At 33.2% G+C, this 25,755-nt stretch overlaps 3 protein-coding genes across 3 annotated transcripts; 1 reads left to right on the top strand and 2 right to left on the bottom strand.

The window, feature by feature from the left end:
* Positions 1–678: 678 nt before the first annotated feature.
* Positions 679–4,430, bottom strand: LOC106418645 (MLO-like protein 11). Its single transcript, XM_013859389.3, has 15 exons — positions 3,924–4,430; positions 3,790–3,847; positions 3,459–3,700; positions 3,252–3,368; positions 3,074–3,134; positions 2,779–2,873; positions 2,522–2,596; positions 2,303–2,388; positions 2,097–2,146; positions 1,930–1,970; positions 1,683–1,853; positions 1,559–1,594; positions 1,400–1,467; positions 1,257–1,317; positions 679–1,177 (listed from the first exon to the last, which is right to left on the bottom strand). Exons 1-15 carry the CDS (start codon positions 4,062–4,064, stop codon positions 770–772), a joined length of 1,710 nt encoding a protein of 569 aa, XP_013714843.2. The 5' UTR covers positions 4,065–4,430; the 3' UTR covers positions 679–769.
* Positions 4,431–7,250: 2,820 nt separating this feature from the next.
* On the top strand, positions 7,251–10,818 carry LOC106417362. Its single transcript, XM_013858178.1, has 3 exons — positions 7,251–9,751; positions 9,861–9,948; positions 10,069–10,818. Exons 1-3 carry the CDS (start codon positions 7,251–7,253, stop codon positions 10,816–10,818), a joined length of 3,339 nt encoding a protein of 1,112 aa, XP_013713632.1.
* A 6,719-nt stretch (positions 10,819–17,537) lies between these two features.
* Positions 17,538–18,383, bottom strand: LOC111209985 (mitochondrial outer membrane protein porin 3-like; the record flags this gene model as incomplete). Its single annotated transcript, XM_022710145.2, has 2 exons — positions 17,538–18,004; positions 18,100–18,383. Coding segments are annotated over 2 exons (549 nt in total), but the record flags the coding sequence as incomplete, so codon positions are not given.
* Between the last annotated feature and the right edge of the window lie 7,372 nt (positions 18,384–25,755).

Genomic DNA, 25,755 nt, shown 5'->3' with positions numbered 1-25,755 from the left:
TTGCCGTGAATCTATTGTCTAGATTAAGCTCTTGTCCAACCCAAAGGCACTGGAACAGGATTAAACATGTTCTTCGTTACCTGCAAGGAACGAAAGACTTGAGTTTATTTTATACTAACCAAAACAAAGAAGGTTTAGTTGATTTTGCTGATGCAGGTTATCTTTCGGATCCACACAATGCTCGATCACATACAGACTATGTTTTCACACATGATGGAACAGCCATATCATGGCGTTCCATGAAGCAGACGATCGCGGCCACATTTTCAAACCATTCGGAGATCTTGGTTGTTCATGAGGCCAGCCGCGAGTTGTTCAGAACAGGGAGAGTAATACGTGTTGTACTCTTTTTCCTTCACCATGGTTTTGTCCCATTGGGTTTTTCTGGTAAGGTTTTAATGAGGTAACATCTAAAGCGTATTATAATCCATGTATGGTTATGACATCCAAGGGGGAGTGTGATAAATCATATTGTGGATGTCCATAACCGGTCCGGGTCATAACCAGACCAATGCTAGAGAGAGAGAGTCGACCGTGAGGAGAGAGAGAGAGAGAGAGAGAGAGAGAGAGAATCGACATCTTGCATTTTCCTTACTAGATTATGATTTGTACTCTTTCCATATTTGTAATTCATTTCTTTAGTTTTTCCATTATTCTACGACGGTGTAATTCACTATATATAAAGAGCTCCTTATGTTCATGAATAATATAGATTTTATTCTCTAGTTTCACAACACTGAAAACTTATATTCCTCTATATATATATATATCATTCTCTTCTCACTGGCAATGAAGATGATCTCGAGAGTGGCTCCATAGGATCTGTTCTTATCTCTGGGGTCGTTGCTGAAGAAATAGAGACACAAGATCGAAGAAGAGGCGTTCCAACTCTACTTGAAGATTCATTAGGTACAGAAGCAGAAGCATTACGAGGTTGGACTGGCTGTAACTCAAGCTCAACACCTTTCTGTCCTTGTTGTTGTGGATAAGTTTCAACAACATCAAGCACTTGATGGTCATATTCTTCAAGAGATGCAACCGTGCTTGTTTCTGTTCTAACAGTGGAATCATCTCCGTAATAACCATGTCTTCTTTTCTTTCTAGTCGCTTTTCCCCAACCTTTAATCGTGTCTCTTATCCTCTGAGGTATCAGAGCCGCTTTATAGTTCGTTCCCATCTAGGAGTCAAATAGATTAAACAATCCATTAGGGAACAATCAAAAGTCAGAAATCTTGGATGGATTTTAACTCTATTACCTGAGCGACCAATGCATATAGTGGCAGTGTGCTGTAGCTGCATAGAAACTGTCCAGCAAACCTACAAAGAGAAACTCAATATTACTTTAATTCATATGCGCAACAGTCTACAGGATGAGTTGAGAAAAAAATGGTTTCATTACCCTAAAGTAAGTCGGAAGTAGACAAGGAGATGATTCTTTAGGAAGCAAGAGTTGTAACCAAACTGCCACTGAAGAAAAAAATAAAGAAAAAATGAATTGTAAGTTCAAAAAAAAAAAGCTTACAAAAGATCAATTCAATATATGGTTCATTTGCCATACCCAGAACCAGAAGAATGAAGCCAGTTCAAAAGAATTCTGTTGGAGAATGGAAAGCAATTAGCTGCAACTTTTATCAAGACTCTTAACATGGGACCTCGGGATGTTAAGGAAAGATATTGCAGACCTGGAATAGAATGAAGTGGATAAGGGACAAGAGTAGTTCTGGTTTATTGAACCAAAAGAGTTCATCTCTAGGTCTCAGCTTAACTCCGGAAGGATATTCTGTTAAGCCAGCATTCTCCAATGCCAAAGTTGCTATTACATGTTGCAGCTTGGTACCAACCAGAAGTACAAGCTGGAAAACAAAAAATGGAGTTGAAATTTTACTAAAGCTGCCATGTTCTGAAATTAAATGAAAATGAAGTTCTTACAGTGACAGGTATGATTGCTATCCAGAAATAGAGATTTGATCCTGCAGTATCAAGAAGCAGAATCAGGTTTAAAACTAAATTCTATAATATGAAAGATTTTTCACTATTGGACTAAAAGGAAACAAAAGAAAATGATCATCTGTCTTTTAATTTGATTTACTCAAAACCTTTAATGTTGAAGAGCATGAAAGCAACTACGAACCCCCAAAGCGGCCCACTGTAGAAGATCATTGACGCAAAATTATTCAGTAAATAATTAACACAAAGTAATTTGCGATAGACAAATCTAGCATAGTTAAATAGTAGAACTTGATATATATAAAGCTTAAGTTGGATATATCACACAATGTTTCTAGAAGATAAGGTAGCTCACCTTACACCAACGATCCTTTGGAATTCTTCCTCCATAGAGCGAATCATGTAGCTGTGAAAATCGTACTTTAATGTGAGGTGGTGATTCTGCTCATCAGAGAAATAAAAAGGAGAAACAGCACCAATTAATTTTATATAGTTGTAACATTGTTGTCACTCATACATGATTGACAACGAGAGTGAAAAGAGCAAATATTAACATAGCATAAGTATCACCCACCACAATGAATCCTTTCCGGAGAGTAAGGTAGTCAGAACGAACAACAGAATGTCCGAATTGCCTGAAGAAACATGTCTGCAAGCATACAAACCGAAGACATCTCAGTCTATATGAACCGATAATTCAGACAAAACCAAATGTATACTGCTTGAATTTCAAAAACTATCAGCTTAGCTTGATGAACACAAATTATTCTGGTTTATTCCAAACAGTGACTAAGAAAATAAAGAAATGCATATCCAAAGTTGTCCTCATACCACCCATATAAGCAATCTGTTCTTGGCCAGAGGAGCAGATGTATGATACTGAACAAAGTTTGTCTGCCTTCGTAATACTTTTTCCCTTGTCACCGCTGTCTCAAGAAAGCAAAAAGAAATTATCACAGACATGAGCGCTGAATAATCAAAGCATTAAACCCACATGAACGAGGAAGCAAACAAAGCGTAATGCTAAAGAAACTTGTGAACATCGTTATAATAATGTCACTGTCAAATACGGTAACAGCATTCTAACTGTACAAGAGAGCAGACTGAAGAATCTTTTGGTGCTCACCAGTTAAGCAATCATGTCGATCCATGCGAGCTACATCTTCCCAGATCCTCCAACTATGAATCTGGATAAGAAAAGCATACCAATCAAACATGTTAAAAACATAGATTCTTCCAAGATCAAACACACTGAGTTGCTTAATTTTTTAGAGAAGCTAGAAATTCAGAAGAGAAGATACAACCTTGACGATGGCCAGGAGCATGGTCAAGCAGCTGTAAGTAACATGTGTAACCGCCATTATAAAGATGAAGCGATGTAACTGTTCTAAGCCTTCGTATGAAACAAACGGCTCATGCCCCTGCGACAATGAAATATTGTCCCTAAGAAATAAACAGAAGATTCTCTAAATGCTAAGTTCTAAAGATTTTTAAACCATTTAAAAGTTTACCTCGCTGCAAGTGGCACGGTGAATGCCTTCCTCCAGCTTTCTTCTCCTAAAGATGCTGAAAAAGAAGGATTTGGTTAACAGATTCCTCTGGACAGATGATTCGTTCTCAAGTTCCTCCTTAATCTCAGAACGTGTACAAGGAACGAATCTGACGTTGTAGAAACTTGACGGGACACAGATGTTGGCTATAGTGCTAGATGTAGCTGTAAGAAGGAGTGATATGAAGCCAAGCAGCATCAACTCTGCAAAAGAAAAAAAAAGAAACAAAAATATATATTAGGAAAACAAACACAAAAAGGTTTCATTTTTGGTTGAACAAAAAAAAAATAACCTTCTTTCATCTTCTCCAAAGCAGCAAATAAAGGTTTCCTCTTTGTCTTCCTCAACCACTATCACCAGAAATAAAAACAAGCGATTTAGAGAAAAGGTTGAAGATGATGAGACATATGAATGGAGGGTACTCACAGTGCTAAGACGATAGATGGAGCGCTCAACGATCAAAGAAACAAGGACGAAGACAGTCAAGACTAGAGCAACAGACCAAGTGGGAGATAAAGCCAAGGATCTCTCATTTGATTCTGCTTCGTTTTCTTCTCCTTCTCCCATTGGATTTTTTTTTTGCAACAAAGCAACTTTCGAAAAATTGAAACTTTGGGAAACTAACCAAAAAACAAGATCACATTCCTTCGATTCTACAAGTTTAGAATCACAACGTTTAAAAGACCCGTCGAGCTTCCTCGGAGTGATTAAGTAATAAGCGATCGAAACCAAGTAAATTTTGAAAATCCTGTGGTGAGATTTGTCGACTGCAGTAAGTCCCAGAAAATCAATCAATCATTCAGCGGCAGAGCGTTACTGATAGAAAGAGATAGATGTTTGCTAAGGTGAGTACGAATTTGGATATTAGAAAATCGAATTACTATTATTTTTATTTTTTTGGAAGTAGAAAACAGCTTTTGTTTTCAGGTCACAACTGGTTGACTTCATGTGCAGTCATGGTTAGTTGTGCTAAGTACGTAGATTTGTGTTATCGAGCCGACCAAACGAAAATAAATAATAAATGTTGACAGGAAAAGGAGGAAAAGCAAAGCGAAGAAGATTCTGACAGATACCCGAAAACAACCTTCCTCAGCCTCACATGGTAAGATACTCTTATGGGACCTACCTCCTTTTTCTGGTTCCATTTTAAACTATTTGTAGATCTAATTACATATTTTTGGTTATAAGAAAGGGTTTACTAGGTTACATGGATATTCCGTCCAAATTCTATTTCCTGTTTCATGTTTGAAAAACATATTTTTAGAATGCAAGTATAGTTTCGTTGAAAGGAGTAAGTACTTTTAATCTGTTTAATTTTTCGTTCTCGAAAGTATATCGTATTATAAAGTTGATTAACTAATAATACGAATAAATAAGCTGTCTTTAAGAAACTTAAATGGACCTGGAAGCTCCCTTTTAAAAGCTAAGACAATAAATGCCTTGGAATATGAGGTCTTGAAATTCCTGTTAATTATTTTTGGTAATTCGTTAAACACCAAATTGTTAACAATTCTAGTCGCCGACAAATAAAAAATACCAAAAAAAGTGACGCAATCGCTTGCATGGACGACCCCGGCAACGTGCGAATTCTCATGAAAAATAGAAGGAAAAAGCGAAGCTCCGCAAGAGATTTCGATCGAGGAGGGCTCCACATTACTCTTCTTACTTCACAGTTACGACTTTTACAAGTACAAATCTAAAGCCGTGCGTGTGCGTGCATCGTGCATGCCAAACTGAAAATGAGTATTCATTTTTTTTTCCAGTGTAAATGTTAAATTTTATACCAATTTTTTATAAAAATGAGTATTTATTTTATACCAAAAATGAATGTTCATATTTTTAAGCCTTACATAGACTTTGATTGGCTACATATTTGCAAAGTAATATGATTATTATTATTAGGAAAAAAACTAGTTTAACCCTTATTTATTAATTACAATTTTGCCATCTACAGACTTATTTTGTACATGTTTTATGTAGTCACAGACTTAAATATATTCTTTTTTAGCCACAAATTTATTTAAAAACCATAGACTTAATAAGATTTCTGCAGGCTTGTTAAAACAAATATGTTACGTTTGGCCACAAATTTATAAAAAATTGACATATTTAATTTATTTGGCCATAGATTTACTTAATTTGAACAGATTTACGTAGGATTTGATAGATTTATTTTTTATATAGCCGCAAATTTATTTATTTTTAACAGATTTAATTTTGATTTGATTTATTTATTTTTCTTGATTTAAACCAAAATGTTTCAAACCAACCATAATTTGAATCAAAAGCATGTAAACCAAATTTATTTAATTAAACCAAATCAAACTTAATTTAAACCAAACAAAGAGAAAATCCCTAATCCAAAAATTACTCTTACACGTGATTACCTTGTTCGACGTTAATGGCGCTTTCAGATTGACGTTATTTTCTTCCTTCTTCTCTCATGGCACAAATAAAAATTGTTTGTGGTCATTGGATATTTGGTAAAAACAAATGGTTATTTGGTGTTGACAAAGGAAGAGGAGTAACGCTATAGCCATAGACGACAAAACAAGTTATGATGATTTTGTTCATATGGTGATCAAAGAGTACAAGGTTAATGAGCAGATTTACGACGTGAAATTGAGCTACATGTTTCCAAAGAAGGTTTTGTTGACACTACCCCAAAACACACCGCCTGTAGATATTAAAAAGCAGAGGCAATTCACTGGATTTTTAGAACAGCTCAAAACAGAGGCAATGCAAATATGTTTTAATATTGGCTAGCTGGATTTTTGGAACCGCTCATTCTATTTCTGTTTCAAAATTTATTAATGAAATATATTAGAAATGGTAATATTGTAATAAAGAAGAACAATTAAGGTTATTTGGTCTTTAGCCACCTATACTAACATGTGTTGATGATGTAGAGTTAGATTAGTAATTAACAAAAAAAGTAGAGTTATTCTGAGTAATTTTCTCTTATTGCTATTCAATCAATAATTATAAAAATAATTAGAATATGCAAATGCTCTTCATAATACTCTTTTCTCAACGTTTTTATATTGAACTTTTGATAGAACACTTTAAAGTCGCAAAACTTTATGTTAAAGTCGATCTTACAAAACCTCTCCCATGCAAGGTTATCTCTGGGTTTTCTAACGGCAAGGAAACAGAGATTGCAGTAAGCTATCCTTGGCTACCATTGAAGTGCGAGCTGACAGAAAGTATGGCCATTCGCAATAAAAGTGCAGATCTCAGTTGGGTATTCCTTCAGATAGGAGAAGGTCTAAGAGTCATGTACCTGCGGGTAATAAAACCAGGAAGAAATCAAGACCTACCAGATCAAAGCTTTCCTCTAAAACAGTAACTCATCGTGCTATGCCATCAGAGGCTGAAGAAGGCGAAGTATCAGGCGAAGCCTGTGAGGATCCCATAGCTCCTGCGAGTCTTAAGGAAGTACTGCCAGGTGATTCGTCACCCGCAAGTAAGTCTGCTGATCATCCCGCTCTAGGAAAGGAAGGTTGCAGCCATAATCTTGCAGAAGATCATGATGTTGTTCATGGAGAACCTCATATAGAAACACACCCTGAGAAGGAGCAGTTTCTGATGGGTTTTGGAGATAATCAGCATAGCAAGAAGGATGCTGAAGACCCTTTCTTTTTGGTTAATCGCAGGAAGAGCGGCCGCATGGCCAAATCATCTCAATAAAATCATATGTCGATGTTTTTTGCGTGGAATGTAAGAGGGCTGAATGGAGTACGACGCCACACAATGGTCAAAGACTGGATTAACATCCATAAACCTCTTTTTGAAGCATTTTTGGAAACGCATATCCATAGTAGTAATGCAGCCAGAATAAATGATGCTATACTGGTAGTTTGGAAGTCTTTTAGGAACTACGGGCATCACAGTTCTGGTCAGATAATTGTTGTTTGGGACCCTTCGGTCTCTGTATTTATCTACAAGGCTACAGAGCAAGCTGTTACATATGGAGTTCACATTTTGTCGGAGAACATAAATCTTACTGTCACGTTTGTGTACGGGTTCAACGTTGTTGGAGAGAGGCAGGCGTTGTGGAATGAACTAGTTGAGATAAGTGATACCCCAGCGTTGCAGAATTCTACTTGGACCGTCCTTGGAGACTTTAATAAGATTTTACGCTTGGCTCACCATTCGGGTTATCCGTCTCATGTGGTTGATTCAAGTGGTATGCAGGAGGCTAATGAGGCTTTGCAAGATGCGGGATTGTTTGAGGCTCAAGCAAAAGGAACACCTTTCACGTGGTCGAATAATAATGACCAGGACCCAGTCTCCAAGAGAATTGATCACACTCTCGTAAACCAAATTTGGGCAGATCATTTTCGTGATTCATATGCAGATTTACTCGAGCCGGGGCAATCTGATCATTCGCCGTGCATAGTCAAGGTTCCATCATTGAGGCGACAAAGCAGGAAGCCTTTTAAGTTCTGTCACCATATCATCGATCACCCTGACTACAGCTCTGCTGATGCTGCTGCCTGGAACCCGGGATCAATCACAGGCTCTGCCCAATTCAAACTGGTCAGGACGATGAAAATGCTTAAAAAAGATCTAAGAGGAATCAACAAGCGGCACTTCAGTGGTATTAGTGAAAGGGTGAAGGGGCAATCTGCTAAGGTAGTGGGTTTGCAACGTCAGCTTCTTACTCAACCAAACTCGGCCCTTGCGGGAAAAGAGTACATGGAGAGAGACAAGCTAAACCTTCTCTTAAATGCTGAGCAGAAATTCTTCAGACATCGATCTCGAGTAAGATGGGCTGTTGTGGGAGACCGAAATACTTCCTTCTATCACAACACTGGCACACAGAGGAATTCTAGAAACCATATTCATTTTCTGAAGGATGAAAACGATAACTTCCTGGGATCAACTGCTGACATCAAGGCGCACTCTGTTACATATTTTCAGGGTATCTTAGGGGAAACTGATATGCCATTGTCTCCTTCCAGTGTAGAGTCCTTGAAAGATTTGCTTCTCTTCAGATGTTCGGAGTTGTCGAGAGCGTATCTGAAAAGGGGGGTTCTTTCAGCAGAGATCAAGGGAACAATATTTGCAATGCCTCTGAGCAAGAGCCCTGGTCCGGATGTGTACTCAGTAGAGTTTCTGAGGGCGTCATGGGACACTGTTGGGGAGGACATAATAGCTGCAGTCGCTGAGTTCTTTCGGAATGGGCGCTTATTAAAAGACCTGAACACAACAACCATCGTACTCATTCCAAAAACTAGCGCTGCGTGTAGGCTTGGGGATTTTAGGCCGATTAGCTGTTGTAATCTGGTTTATAAAGTCATCACAAAGATTATAGTGAACCACCTAAAGCCGATTCTTCAGTCGAGCATTAGTAGAAATCAGGCTGCTTTCCTAAAGGGTCGAAGTTTAGGAGAGAACGGTCCCCTCGCGTCTGAGCTGATAAGGAACTATAGATCTTCCTCATGCCCAAGAAGATGTATGCTTAAGGTGGACATAAAAAAGGCGTTCGATACCATTTCTTGGGACTTTATAATTAAACTGCTTGATGCACAGGATTTACCACCTTTGTTTGTCACTTGGATTCGGGAATGCATTACTTCCCCTCGCTTTTCAGTGGCCATCAATGGAGAGTTAGCTGGATTCTTCCTGGGCATGAAGAGGCCTCGGCAGGGCGATTTTATCTCACCTTATCTGTTCATTATGGCGATGGAAGCGCTATCTAAATTGCTAGATCAGGCTGTGGACGCAGGCGACCTTAGATTACATCCAAGCTGTCAAGAGCCAAGAGTTACTCATCTCTTATTTGCAGACGATCTGTTGGTGTTTTTAGATGGCTCTAGGCATTCCATTACTAGCATTAAAAAGGTCTTGACAACATTTAAAGAGTGGACGGGTCTGGATATGAATGTAGCAAAATCAGAGATCTTCTTTGGGGGTTTTTCTGAGATTGAAGCATCAGTTATTGCTGATATATCTAGATTTCGAATTGAAAGTTTTCCTACTAGGTACTTGGGTCTGTCTCTTAACCCGAGTAGGATAAGCTACGCTACCATGCAGCCTTTTCTGGAGAGGATCAATTGTTGGACGGTTAAGACCCTTTCATTTGCAGGAAAAGTCACCCTTGTAGCCTCTGTCATACATGGCATGGTCAACTTCTGGAGCTCGGTCTTTGCTCTGCCAAAGAGATTTTATGAAAAAATTGACTCAATGTGCTCACCTTTCTCTGGAAAAATAGCACTACATCTGCTGTTGGGGCAAGAGTTAGTTGGGTAAATATCTGCAAACCTAAGCTTGAAGGAGGTCTCGGGCTGAGAAGGATGGAGGAATATCATAAGGTCTTCGACCTAAAACGGGTGTGGAATTACTTCTCTTTCTCAGGGTCCTTATGGGTGGCCTGGCTGCATTCAAATGTCTTCAGAAGGAAGTGTTACTGACCACAGCTGATTATCAGCGCTTTTTTCCTACTGTAAGGAGTATGCTTAAATGAAAAGACACTGTCTCTGAATTCCTAAGATGCAGTATTGGTGATGGGAAGTCAGCAAATTTCTGGCATGATTATTGGACCGATTTAGGGCTTTTAATTCAGGCATTTGGACAGACTGGTCCTCGTTCTCTTCGGTTGGGACTTGAATCTCATGTTTGTCAAGCAGCTCGGAATGGTGATTGGACCCTGCCTCATGCTCGTTCTGATGTGGCTGAAACGCTACAGATTGTTCTCACTACCATGTCTCTACCTACGCCTGACCGCGGTTCTGATAGGTTCTTATGGTGTAATGGTGCTGATAATTTTGTTCCTAAATTCTCCTCAAAGGCAACATGGCACTCGGTAAGGGAGTCAGCTGATATTGTTCCTTGGCACAAACTGGTCTGGTTCAAAGAGGGTGTCCCTAGATGCTCCTTTGTTACAAGGATGGCTGCTCTCTCGAGACTCCCAACTAGAGATAGATTGGCCTCCTGGAGCATGGTTATTCCATTGCAGTGTGTCCTGTGTAGCTTTGGATTAAAGTCTCATCAACATCTACACTTCCAATGCCCCTTTGTTTCTTCAATATGGGCGCATTTCTGTGGAAATTCGATCGCCTCCCCTCTAATATCTCTTGATTCTGTTGCTGACATTCTGTCTCAACATCATGTTGTTGAATCTCCTGGCCTTGAGGTTGTGATCAAGTTGTTGCTGCAGAATATTGTGTACTGTACTTGGAAGGAACACAATGCGCGTATTTTCCAGCAGGTCTCCACCTCAGAAGTTGGGGTCATCGCTAACATTCATCGCCTCTTAAGGGACCGCCTCATCTCCATTCACCAACCACCTTCTGCTACCTCATCTCTGTTTTAGGTCTATCTTTCTCTCCTTCCTTCCGGTCTGTAACTTCTATCTCTCTGTCTCTTGCTATGTTTCTATGTTGTCTATGTATTCTTCTTCTTGTATAAGTGGTTAGCCACAGATCTTCTAAAACAGAAAAGCTTTGGTATGAATTTAATATTTTCACCAAAAAAATTTTGATAGAACATTTGCTTTATAGTACTATAATATTTAGAAATAATTTTATATAATTAATTAATCATATTTTATAATATCAAAAGATTGTGTTTTATTCAAAAATCAAATTCATAAAATTTTAAAATTTTAATATAAATTTACAATTAACATAATTTTAATTTTTAATTTTGAAAATAATAACAGTTCCAATTTAAAATATAGCTTAATATATATAATTAAATATGAGATATTATTTTCAATAAAATATATTTTAAATATATCTATATCATTTAGGAAAAACAAATTAAGATAATATATTAATCTATATGATCATTATATATATATATATATATATATATATATATATATATATATATATATATATATATATATATATAATTATTTACTGTTCTATTAAGCACTTAAATAAATACATTGATGGCTTTTACAACATAATATTATTGTGTCAAAAAAAAAAATTGTTAATGCTTTGTCATCGACTATAGGCTACCATATTTAATTCTTAATCAAAAAAATTAGCCTTTCATACTTGTTACAAGGGTTGTGTAACTTTTCATGATTCGCTTTGCGGTTCTTTATTCATTTTTAGTGTTTGTTGCTATAGTGATTTTAATACAAGGATCTAAATATTTCAAAAATTATAAATTTATAATTCAAAAACGATAATCTTTTTTTTTTTGACTATTTTACAGTTATCATTATTTATGTTTATTTTATATTTTTATTTATAAACTAGATCATTTCTCCGCGCTACGCGCAGATAATATATTTAAATTTGTTACATATATCATTTTTATTTGTATGTGAATTTTTGTATATTAAATTATATATAACTAATTTTTAAATTGGAGTTTTTATACATTTTTAGTTTGAAGTAAGTATTTCTATTATATGTAACACAATTAACTAATAAAATATGAAGGACCCAGTACGAGATTTTAGAGTTATGTAAAAAATATATAATTATGTATAGAACATAAATTATCTTAGTTTAAAAGATCGGAATCTCATCTCGAATAAATTCACGAAAAGAAAAAGTACTCCAATAACCTATTTAAAATATAAAATTCCATTTTCAAAAAAATTCAAAAAAAAAACGTACTTAATAATATTTTTTTACGTGTAATAGTTGAAAACTGACAATTGAATATCGATCTAGAATATTATTTTAATATATATAATGGTAAAATATTAATTGTAATAAACAAATTTTGAATTTTGTAATATTACATGAATTAGAAGTCTTTAAAATCTAAAATATATTTTATTAACATAATATATTTTTTATTCATTTATAATTTTGATGTTACAAAATATTGTTTTAGTTTTATTTGTATATTAATTTTTTAATAATTTAGTTTCTTTTTAAGTAATTTTAAAATTATCAAGAATATAATATATTTAAAATTATTTATTTAAATATATCCAAATATGATGTCTCATTTTTATGTGTATTTGCGTTGAGCATATTTAATTTGTAGTTTGTATATTTAATAACACCTTGTTGCGTGCCGTTCTATGGTTTTAATAAATCTGTTGTCATTTCATTTTTATTACTACTAACATGATTTTTTAGTGATCAGTAATAATGTATTTTTAACGTTATGTATTATATTTTATCGTATATTTTCTAACTCTTTATGCTGACACTTTTTTAGAATCATTTTAATTAGATAATAGGTTTAAAGATGTAAATAAAACTGTGTATGTTGTAAATTTAGACTTTTTAGTGTAACTGAGCTCTATCAATTATGAAATTATATTATGATTTTATTTTACTAAATCTTTCTTTGTGTTTATATTTTTTGTTTTATTTTGTATTTTTACAATTTTATTGTCTTATTCTTTAATTGCAGAGAATTGTTATTTCCAATTTTTGTTTCATATATCTTAAAAGTCTTCGGTTGATTTTTGTTTGTTTTCTTTCTCCAATTACAATGTACAGTTCGACCGTTTCTTTTTTTGGATCAAACTACTAATATCATCAGAAAGAAAAGTTTAAACTCCAAGAATGGAGTGTGTATTTGTGCTAGAGAAAACTGATTTAGCCACTAATATAGTGATATATTATAATATTAGAAGGCATGAAAACTCTTCTATGTTGTCCTACTGAGAGTTACATAATATTAGATGTTGATTATCTCCTTCCAATTAGGAATGCACAGAATGAGAGAAATTCAAGGTGAGAACACTTTACAATTTTGTCCTCATATCTATATAGAGTTAGTTTATAGATTATTCTATCTATTTCAAAATGTAATCAGTTTTAACTAAAATCTGTAATATTTAAAAGCTATTATTTTAGAAAACTGTAATTTAATATATAAATTTAATCAATTACACCGTAATTTACATAATTTAATTGGCCACACAATATCCAATAAATATAAAGTTACATTGAAATATAAAAAAAAATTATATAGTAAAACAAAAAATACTCTTAAACCATTATATTATAAAACAAAGGGAATATTCAAATTATATTGAAACATTAGAATAGTAAGAATCAAAAAAACTGAAATCTCAATGTCGATCATTTACGTCGGTCATGCCTTAGACCATCTCCAATGTATTCCTCTATTTTTTTCTCTAAAATAGAGAAATTTCATAATAGAGATGAATTGTCTTCGATGTATTTTTCTATTTTCTCTCCTAAAATGAATATTCTTGATATATTCTTTTCTAAGTTTACAAATAATATTTTTTATTTGTGAAAGTTGAAAACCAGCCCATTTTATTTTAATATTTTATAAAATTATGATATTATTTACACTAAATATTTCTTTACAAACTATTATGTAAAAAAATAAAATAATTATATTTATATAAATAATATATTTCACTAAAAAAATATTTTTGGTTATAATTGTTCAAGTAAAAAGTTAAAGGATCATTTTGTAAAAACAAATAGAGGAGGTGACATGGCAAAAATATAGTTTCTCATTGGCCGATTATTTTCGCCTACGTTGACACTCTATCTGAGGCTTATATCCTCCAATTTTAATTAAAATCTGTAATATTTAAAAGTTATTACTTTAGAAAACTATCATTTAATATATAAATTTAATCAATTACACAATAATTTACATAATTTAATTAGCCACACAATATCCAATAAGTATAAAGTTACATTGAAATATAAAAATAATTTATATAGTGAAACAAAAAATACTTTTAAACTATTATATTATAAAGCAAAGAGAATATTCAAATTATATTGAAGCATTAGAATGGTAAGAATCAGAAAAACTGAAATCTCAACGTTGATAATTTACATCGGCCATGCCTTAGACCATCTCCAATGTATTCCTCTATTTTTTCTCTAAAATAGAGGAATTTCATAATAGAGATGAATTTTTCTCTGATGTATTTTTCTATTTTCTCTCCTGAAAAATAATATTCTTGATATATTCTTTTCTAAGTTTACAAATAATACTTTTTATTTGTGAAACTTTAAAACTAACCCAATTTATTTTAGTATTTTATAAAATTATGATATTATTTACACTAAATATTTCTTTACAAAATATTATGTTAATAAAAAATATAATTATATTTATATAAATAATATATTTCACTAAAAAAATATTTTCGGTTATAATTGTTTAAATAAAAAGTTAAAGGATCATTTTGTAAGAACAAATGGAGGAGGTAACATGAGAAAAATATAGTTTCTCATTGGCTGATTATTTTCTCCTACGTGGACACTCTATCTAAGGCTTATATCTTCCTTTTATTACTTGTTTGATGGTTGAGCTTTTTATTTTAGTATTTTTTTAAAGTCCACATTTGCAATAACCTTACATTTTGTGTTCACAATACTTGTAAAACATATACTTATATTACCCTTTAAACTAATTTAATGTAACTTTAAAAATGTTTAATTTAATCTCAATAATATGTAACATTAATTTTCAATATTTATAACAATTTTCACTATTTATTTTATTATTAGTTTTGTAATTTATATATGTTACCGATTAATTTTCTAAAATGATACTGATTAATTTTTAGAAAATAATTTTTAACACTGACCTCATTAAATATAATTTATATATTATATATTAACATATAAATAATTTATTTTTATTTATTAATATTTTGATTATACTTAAAACTAATAACTTATATATATATATATATATATATATATATATATATATATATATATCTATATACTGTTAGACGTATATTAAGCTATTAATTTCTGTATAGCAATAATGGTTAATGATTATATGACTACTACAAGCATAGCCCCCGCGGGGTCGTGTACGTAGTTTTTGTTTTACCGCTATGTGTACATGTGATGCTTATTTGTATAGTTAGCGTTTTGCTGGTTCACAAATGATTTGAGTATATGTACGATGTGTGGTGATGAATTGTTATGCTTTTTTTTAGCGGTTGGTGTTGTGTATATGTTATGTAGATAGAGTATTTAACATTATTGGAGGTTTTTCTTAAAAAAAATGATTGTAATCCAAACTTTATATTTTTTTGTTTTTTTCTATTTTTTAATTGTAATTTTAAATTGGCGGTAGCGTAAAATGTGGTGTTGTGTATATGTTATGTATGTAGAGTATTTAACATTGTTGAAAGTTTTTCTAAAAGAAAAACAATGATTGTATTCTCAACTTTAGTTTTATTTTTGCTTTTTTATATTTTTTAATTGTAATTTTAAATTGGCAGTAACATCCATATGGTAGGTTTTAGTGTTTGTTGGGACTTAACTGGCCAAAAACATAGCGAAGAAAGTATTTTCGCCAAAAACAAAATTGTAGTGGGTGGTAGGCCTGAGACGGATCGGATATCCAGGCAATTTTAAGGTATCCGGATCCGGATCCTTATCCGGCGGATCCATAATTTTACTATCCTTATCTGGATCCGGGGTTCTCGGATATCCGGATGTCGGATATCCTTCTAAAAATTGTAATATCCGGATCCGGATTTGGATCCTTAAAATAAATAAAAAATAATATTAATATATAAAAAATATTAAAAATAATTTTTTTTAAAAATAGATATAATGTTTTTAATTATTTCTATGTATAATATTATAAAATTTACATAAAATTTATATATACTATTATAAAAATAAAAGTATATTAAATAAATTAATTTTTATATATAGATATTACTATTTTTGAAATAGTTATTAATAAAACTTACGGATCCGGATATCCGGACTAAAAAATTAAGGTATCCGGATCCGGCTTTGACGGATCCAACATTTTACTATCCGGATCCGGATTCGTCCCCTCCGGATATCCGGTTTTTCGGATTGGATCCGGATCGAATCTCGGATCGAATCCGGATCTCGGATAAAAGTCCCAGGCCTAGTGGGTGGATCGTAGTTAGAACTTTACTGTATTATTGAAATATTTTGTTGTAATGACTTTAACATTTTTACTTTATTATTGAAATATATAATCTTCTACACATCCCTTATATATTATTTGAGAATCATTACAACTTCTTTTTGTAGCCACATGTCATCACTATAATGATTCTTAGAATCATTAGAGAAATATGTTGGTCCATCTAATTATATAATAAGCTTTTTATTAAACTAACAATAAATTCATCATTAATGTACTTTATTATTTCCTTAAATAAAATTTACGGAATTGCCTAATGTGGCTAAAGTATATATGGCAATTAATGATTTAGAATAATAAAGATTTGATAAAAAAATAGTGTATCTTCTATCATATTTGTTTAATTTTAAACTATTAAATAAATTAAACAACCACAATAACCATATAATAAAAATTTAGATTTTTATGTATATGTTATATTTTGAATTTTTACAAACGGCTATAAATTACTAAAACTGTTAAGTGTCTCACATTCAAATTTTATGATCCATGGTTTAAAAATTTTGGTATGACAAAATACAAATGATTACAAAAATTATATAAGTAAAAAATCTAATTTAATTAATTATTAAGATTAATATATATATCGTTTTAAATTAAACTATAAACCATATAAAATACAATATTTTAGTTTCAAAATTTACTTTGAACAATTTTTTTGATAAAAGTTTTGAACGATCATTGACAACTTTTTTTTTTAAATTATAAATTACTAAAACTATTAATCCCACAATGAAAATTTTGTTATCAGTAATTTAGATTTTTTTCTATAAAAGATATAAATGATCGAAAAAACTATATGAATAGAAATCATCATTTAATAGATATTAATATTAAAAATATACTAAAATATATTATCTATGTTAGTATCATTTAAATTTAATTACATATCCTATCAAATATAAAAAATATTTTTTGTTAATAAAATTAATTTATATGTTCGCACCAATTTAATTATATATTTAATAGTTACTGAACTTTAATTATTTAATATATACTAATTATTTCATAATATGTAAAAATATTTAATACATAAAATAATTTATATATATAATGTTGATCCCGCGCAAGGCGCGGATCTTAAGTAATATACGAAAGAGGTAATATTTCTCCAAACCTTTTTTTCGGAACACATATTTCTCCAATGTTATCATAAGACAATGATAACGAAATCTTACGTGATTAAAGCGTTTATAAATTAGAAAATACATCTATTTTTATAATTTGAAGTATTTAAATAATCAAGAAAGAGACTTGGATCATCTTCAAGACGATCCTTTCATAGTATTTTTTTTTCTTATTTTGTAGAAAAAAGAAAACAAATGAACAATTTTAAAGAAAAAAACCAGACAAAGATTAGTCCAAAAGATTAGAATTCTTCTCAAGGCTTGAGAGCGATAGTAAACCCAACCTTGGCACTCTTCTCAATCCCCCTAGAGTCAACCTCCCCAAAGATGGTGATGAACGACTTTGGACGCCACTCGTGTTGGATCAGCGGGTTGGCTATACCTGCATTGTTCACGCGTGCCTTCACTGTGGTCAACGGGTCCAAAGAGTGCTGAGCACCCACGGTTATGGAGATCACTTGGCTCTTCAAGTTGTGGTTTACCTCAGCTCCAACCACTGTGTTCTCACCTTTGTCATTCCTTTAAGCAAAAAACATTTCAAGAAAAGATCAAACCCCAAAAATAGAAAGTAGAGATACTGAATTAGCATAAATTAGTGGATGCGAGGCACTTACAGAGTAAGAGCAGCAATCAGATCATCCTTAGTGAAGCTCACACCAGTATTGAAATGTTTAAAGTTTCCAGATTCAGTGTCAAAGGACACTTGATACACATCGGTACCAAGAGCCAATACACTGGTCCCAATCACACCGGAGAAATTGACAACGGGGTTGGCTGTCAATCCAACACTGGTGCAAATACCAACATGTGGGTGCAGATACTGGAGCTCCACCTGAGAACAAAACACGCAAACAAAACTATAAATGAAAGTTATTGATTTACCTCGGCAGATTTCTGATCAGACACCTTGGCGCTAACAATTGCCTTCAATCCAGGGGTAGCCTCGTCATAGGTAAAAACGGTAAGGATCTGAAATAAAAGCAGAAAGTAACATGTCAAAAGAAAAGGTTATATTGAATATCTAAAGACAAGTTATGTTATTATGGTCTTAAGAATTATTGCTTACAGAAGAATCAGAGGCAACTTTGATATCAGCAGTGAAGTTCTTGTGATCTTGACTTGGGTAGCTACATCACCCACAAACAAATCTCCCTTGTTTGTTCAACTTGTAGTGATTGACTACAAAAGAAAAACATCAACTTCATCACATGAAAACAAACCTCGAGAGTAAAGTTTATGACTTCTAATAAGAAAGCTTATAACAAAGACTAATCATCACATAAAGAGCAAAGCTTTATTCCAACCGGTTGAAGAGTAAGTGGTGATAGTGAGCTTTTGGTCGCCTTGGTAATCCTTGTACAAAAGATGTACAATCCAAAGGCAACAAATTCAAAAACTCATTCTACAATCGAAAGAGTGAACCAATAAGACACCAAAAGTTCACGTAATGCAACAACTCAAAAATACTATGTTAATGTTTTAAAATAGAAGACCAACCTCCAAATATTTTTGGATTGGCAGCAGTGACCACTATGACATACTGGGTCTTATCCCCTGAGTTTAGAAGACCCCTAAGCGTTGCTGCAGCGTCGTCCCCGTAAGGACAAGTACACAACCACCAAACTGGTATTTGAGAATACAAAAACTATTTCAAATAAGGCTAAAATGGAGAAATGCAATATATTTTTATAGATCAGCTGACCGCTAACGTGTCAGCCCCTTTCACGAACTGAATTTGGCCATCAACATCTGCAACATTATGTTTAGAATGAAAGCAAATATAAAACACTGGTTGTGGAGTAGTAATACTGCAAGGAAATGTTTAAGAATGCTTTACAAGGGAGTTCTAAGAATGTGTTTGCAAGAGCTTGAAGAGTTCTGCATATGAAGAGAGAGCAGTAAAATCAGCCATTATTTTAAGGATTCATGAAACAGATTTGTACTGTATGATTCGTGAGAGAGCAAAGAGTATGATACCTTCTCATCAGGGAAGATGAGGGTGATTCCCATAAATTCATTATTTTTCTTAACTATGAATGGCGGACGGCTTGAACTACAGAAACAGCAGAGAAAGACATTCTCGATGACTTGATGAAATCTTCTCTGGATGAGAAAAGCTTTGAATTGAAATGAGAGGCAAGGTATCGTTGCATAACATGAACTACATATATAGCAGAGACCCTCGAGCGGTTACGAAACCCAATCATTATTGATGGCCCGAGTAAAAGGTGTGAGATGTATAGAAAGAGGAAGATTAACAGTTGATGTATTTAATTTGATCATTAGAAAATTAAACGTCTGGTGTTGTGAGGCTGGTGCTTTCATGGAGGAACTCTAGATCTCATCGAAGACGAAGATAAGTGGACCAGTAGAATTTTCTTTTTCAATCACAGTTCCGTCGAAGACGGAAGTTAAATTGGGCTGTACGTTGTTAATGGGCCACCGAGCATCAACGCCATAAAACATACGGAAGCCTAGGATCGATTAAGAACACAAATTGGTTGTGGGTCCCATTTGCTGAGAGACTAAACTATCCCATTATAATATACACTAGAGCTTGACCGCACGGGTGTTTTATGTAACGATTTATGTATATCATATATTTTGTTAATGTATCGTGTTATATATATATATATATATATATTTATATTTATTAAATGTGTGTTGGAGCAGTTATGTAAATATACAAAAAGATTGGATGTATATATATATATATATATACTATGTTTGATCAAATTTTATATTGACATTTCTTTCATATTTAATTGTATGATTGAAATGTATTATTAGTATATCATGCGTTTAGGTCAAAAGTTACAACTATTATAAAAACCCAATTGGAAAGGATATAAATTGATTCGCCTATTTTAACTAAAATCATGGGAATAAAGTTAATTTTATATTCAAAATATGAAACTGATATTGCTGGATTATTCCTTTTTTTATTAAAAAAATTGATGATAATATTCCAAAAAGTTTATAATAAAAAAAAGTTTGAACATAAGTGAATCACGTCTAATATATATGCAAAATTTTTTATTGGTAAGTTATATTAATAAGCATTAATATTGTTTATATATGGTAATATATACGTATTATAAGACCAAAAGCGTGGAAGCTAACTTTTAAATTGTTTTTCATAGTTTAGGTTGTTTCAATAGTTTGTTAATATTTGTTTTGATAGCTTGTTAAAATAGGTGTATTTTAAAGTTGATTTAATTACATTTAACTCAAATTTATTTAAGGAAAACACATTAATCTAACTGAAAAGGACAAACATTAAAATAGGAAATTCAATTTAATTCTCAGTGGCATGGAAGTGTAATTAAATTTAAAAACTAAGGGGTATTTTTAATGGATACTTCTCTTTTAATAATATAGATTTTAATGATTTAATTACATTTAACTCAAATTTATTTAAAGAAAGCACATTAATCTAGATATAGATTTTAAAGTTTATTTAATTACATTTAACTCAAATTTATTTAAGGAAAACACATTAATCTAACTGAAAAAGACAAGCATTAAAATAGGGAATCCAATTTAATTCTCAGTGGCATGGAAGTATAATTAAATTTAAAAACTAAGGGGTATTTTTAATGGGTACTTCTCTTTTAATAATATAGACTATGGGTATAGACCCGGATAAGTTATCGATCGTTGTGTAGTTTTGTGTACGGGATTTTGTCGTTTATTTTTTTCCACTTTTGTTTTTCCGTGTTGTATATAATGGTGATGAACATAACATTTAGAAGTCACACAGTTTGATTAAGTTGATATAAGAATGACCGGCGAATTCATATGCATTATTTTCGTAATGATTTGATCGACCATTAGCTTTATTAGCGCTTTCATGTTCAAAAGATAAAAATTATGAAGTTGTTTAGTATTTACTTAGGTAGTTGTTAGTATATAAAACAAATAGTGTAAGGAACAAAATATAAAATTTGAATTCAAAAAATTAAACAATTTTATCGAACAATAAATTAAATTATTTTTTTATTTTACCTAAATTAATTTCAAAAATACAGAATTGTAATAAACTATTTTTTTTAAAAAAATTAATAACTCTAGAAAAATTTATAAAATTATACGGTTGCAAAATTATTTATTTTTAGAGTTTTACTCGACTTTGTTAAAAATAGTTTATGGTGGACAAAAAAAAATGTCAGAAATAGGTAAACCAAAAAAAATACACCACTGACAAATCTTGTATGAGTTAGAACCCGTCGACGTTTCATTAATAATCCAAAATAGAAATAAAATCTCCGAACAGAGAAAACATGCAAGGGAACAAATATCCAAAGTTTATGATGGAAAACAAAGATAATAGCAGTTTTTAAAAATGCATAGAAAGGACGTTGACGGACTGATAGGAATATAATAGATGTTTCCAATCACTCACGGCAGCACTTGCGGTTGTTCTGAGCGTCTGAAATCTCTGGAGGATTTGCTGCAGCACATTCCTCATCGACTTTGTCTCCCAAAACAGACAGGCCCGATGATGCTGCCAATCCTACGTCACTTTCACTGCTTGGAAGAATGTTCTCACTGTGCTCCTGAAATACATGAACGTGATGACAAGTAAAATTAGACAACCTTGGTTCTCTATGATGGTATCTTCAGTGATGGTGGAGATAGTGATGGTACGGTGATTGCTTCCATCAATTTGAGAGCTCTCCATGTTTTGGGCTGGATCTTGGCAAGTAGCTATGAATACATCAAACACTATGTTGCTGGCATGAGATTTGAATCGACTTAGAGAGCCTGCAACAACATAGACGGTGAGGTTCTTGAGTATATTGAGCTCCACCAAGCCAGACACACTCGTTTTCAACACCTTGTTCCCTATATCTCTTCTAATTACTGCCATGTCCCTCGATGCAGTTCACTGCAGCATGTTTGTTAATGTCGGAGAAGAAGTTATCTTACCAATAAATTTCAAGTTTTTAAGTCTCAAGATGACGCTAAGCTAAAAGACATTGTTTTAAAATCAAACCAATACCATACAAAAGGAACTCACCAGAGATTCTGATCACATCCATGTCAGGGGAATCATCGCTGAGGAACTCAATAGCATTATGCACACCTTTGGTTACCATTTCCATCCCCATTGCACCACATCGGTGTTACAACTGAACCATACATAGCCATTTTTCCTTGCCAATGTACAGTGGACAGTTTGTAGCCTCTTAAATCTAATTGACATGCATCCACAAAATCAATATTTCATCAGCAAAAGTTTCAATCTTGAGTCGAACCACACCACAAACATAAAAAAAATTTACATCTTGGTGGTACCTGTTGAAAATGACAGCCGACGTTTCGAAGTGATTTGGATTCTCCTAGGAAGGCTTAAGTTCCATAGCACGTTGGCACGACAAAAACCGGACAATAGGCGCTCTTGTTGTACCGTCCTTCAGCTCCGCCTGAGACGTACCCGGCCTTGCAGCCTCTGTTAGTCCTAGCAACCAAATAACTTTCCGTTATAGCCCAACACAACAGAGTTTACATCATATTAGTTAATCGGACAACTTCAAAGCGATCAATCAACTTTCACGATCGACCCCCTATCGTAGCGATGGATGGTAGTGATTCACACGAACTGGGATAGAACCGTGGATCTCGGAATTCCGCCCAGAGAAACATACGCTTAAAGTATTAAAACTGATAGCTTGAATATTGATTAAAAAAATATGGTATATAGTATTCCATAGAAAGTCAAATTGTCAATACCTTTTCCTGGGTACTATGTTCTAGGCGGAGAAAGGTGGCGGGGACAACGACCGATTAAGCAACAACAACACTGGAGGCTGACATCTTCGAAGGTTGGCTAAAAGCTGCGACAGTTCAATTTAGGAGTAATTTAATAAGAGATATGGGTCTCAAGGTTTGTTTGAAGAATTATATATACTGAGACGGATCGTTTCAGAGGTGAAACGGTACCATAACTGATGGTTGGAGATATAGAGATGTGAAGATGAAAAGTTTCAGAATTTTTGTTGATAAGCTAAAAGGGTAACGCTTCTGTTTATCGGTGGAGACAGAGTAATATAAAAATCCTAGATACATACAAAAGAGATTTAGCCCACTTATAAGTTTTATTGGGCCAGAATGCGGATTTTACTAAATAGGTTTTCGATGATCAAAGTTACACGTGAGTATTAAAATATTACAGTTATGTGTGGGATCCACTATAAGAAATCCTTCATAAATATATATTAGTTTCGGTAATCAATATACAAAGTATCCTTTAGTTTAGTGGTATAAATGTTGGTGTTTATATTATAGTAACACGGGTTCGAACCACAGACTTGACATTTTTTCACACTTTTTAAAAGTGGAGCCCACTTACCTGCTGACGTGTCGCATCAGGAGTGATGAAACTGGCTCATTATAACGTAGATTCGATAGAAAGTCAATTTGTCATTACCTTTTCCTAGGTACTATGTTTTAGGCGAAGAAAGGTGGCGGGGACAACGACCGATTAAGCAACAACAACACTGGAGGCTGACATCTTCGAAGGTTGGCTAAAAGCTGCGACAGTTCAATTTAGGAGTAATTTAATAAGAGATATGAGTCTCAAGGTTTGTTTGAGGAATTGAGACGGATCGTTTCAGAGGTGAAACGGTACCATAACTGATGGTTGGAGATATAGAGAGGTGAAGATGAAAAGTTTCAGAATTTTTGTTGATAAGCTAAAAGGGTAACGCTTCGGTTTATCGGTGGAGACAGAGTACTATAAAAATCCTATATACATACAAAAGAGATTTAGCCCACTTATAAGTTTTATTGGGCCAGAATGCGGATTTTACTAAATAGGTTTCGATGATCAAAGTTACACGTGAGTATTAAAATATTACAGTTATGTGTGAGATCCACTATAAGAAATCCTTCATAAATATATATTAGTTTCGGTAATCAATATAAAAAGTATCATTTAGTTTAGTGGTATAAATGTTGGTGTTTATATCACAATAACCCGTGTTCGAGCCACAGACTTGACATTTTTTCACACTTTTAAAAAGTGGAGCCCACTTACCTGCTGACGTGTCGCATCAGGAGTGATGAAACTGACTCATTATAATGTAGATTTGATGGTAGTGATGGTGGTTGGAGACTAATAGCATCGAATAATTAGATACATGTTGTGTTTATTTGTATGTTTTTATTGTGTATATGTTTTTGTTGTGTATAAGACTATATTAGAGATATACTTTCTTTTGTAATCAATTTTTGTTTGTTCGTTATTCAATCAATTTGGTCATCCTTTTGAGTGATATTGAGATGTCAGGCGTCAAGAACTATCCGGCTTCTTTGTGGAAAAAAAAAACTATCCGGCTTGGGTATTGATGATTTTTTTCATGTTTTTAGTTTTCTCTTGTTCTTGTTCTTTCAATAATTGTTGAATTATATTACTGGTGTTGGCCGTCGGATAGTCGTGTAGGTATCTCATCCTTCTGAGCCTCATCTTCATCCCACGTAAGTCCTAAACTGAACATTCAACAAAACACCAAGAGCTTGCATCATCCTCTGAACTTTCATCCAGGGATGAAGAAGTTGCTGCTTAACATTTTGTTTTTCTTGTTCAGAACTAACCCTACGTACTGAAGAATTTTTGTGAGTTTGTTTTACCTATGCAGTTATGTAAGTAATTCAAGTATCTGTCTTATAAAGACACAATTGATATAAGAAAATGTTACATCAGATTATCCTGAAACAATGGGTGGAACTTGATTTTGGTTTGAGAGCTACAAAAAGTAAAAAATCTGGGTTTATCTTTATATGCTTTTGGATTTGATCATGATCATCGGGGTGTGCATGTTGTGCTGCTGGTGAATTCTCCTGAAATCATACAGAATCTGTTAAAAGACTTTGGATTTTGGTGAGATATCATTAACATCAAGATGGATTGCTGCAACAAATAACCAAACATTGATTTGTAAATCGAGAACATATCTAGAGATCAAAGTTTGTCTCATTACCTGGCTCATTACATATCTGTGAGAATGTTCTTGATTCCTGGGTCTTGCATTCCCCTAGGCCTAGTCTGGAAGAAGAAGAAAATAAAATAATCTTAGCTCACTGGTTCGCCCTAAACCGAAATGAAGACGTATCAGTGAAGCCTTTATACACAACAGTTAAGCACATAAGATGATTAGAATTGGACTTACTGTTGGTTCTTTTGGATTTCTTTGTATCGCTTCAGTGTGATGTCTCACAGCATTATGATACTCCTGCTCCTTGAATAACTTATTATCTGTATTACA

Source organism: Brassica napus, chromosome C9, assembly GCF_020379485.1.
Source record: "Brassica napus cultivar Da-Ae chromosome C9, Da-Ae, whole genome shotgun sequence".
In the NCBI taxonomy this organism is placed as follows: domain Eukaryota; kingdom Viridiplantae; phylum Streptophyta; class Magnoliopsida; order Brassicales; family Brassicaceae; genus Brassica; species Brassica napus.
The sequence above is the reverse complement of the archived record's forward strand: the minus strand, read 5'-3'. Positions and strand labels throughout refer to the sequence as shown.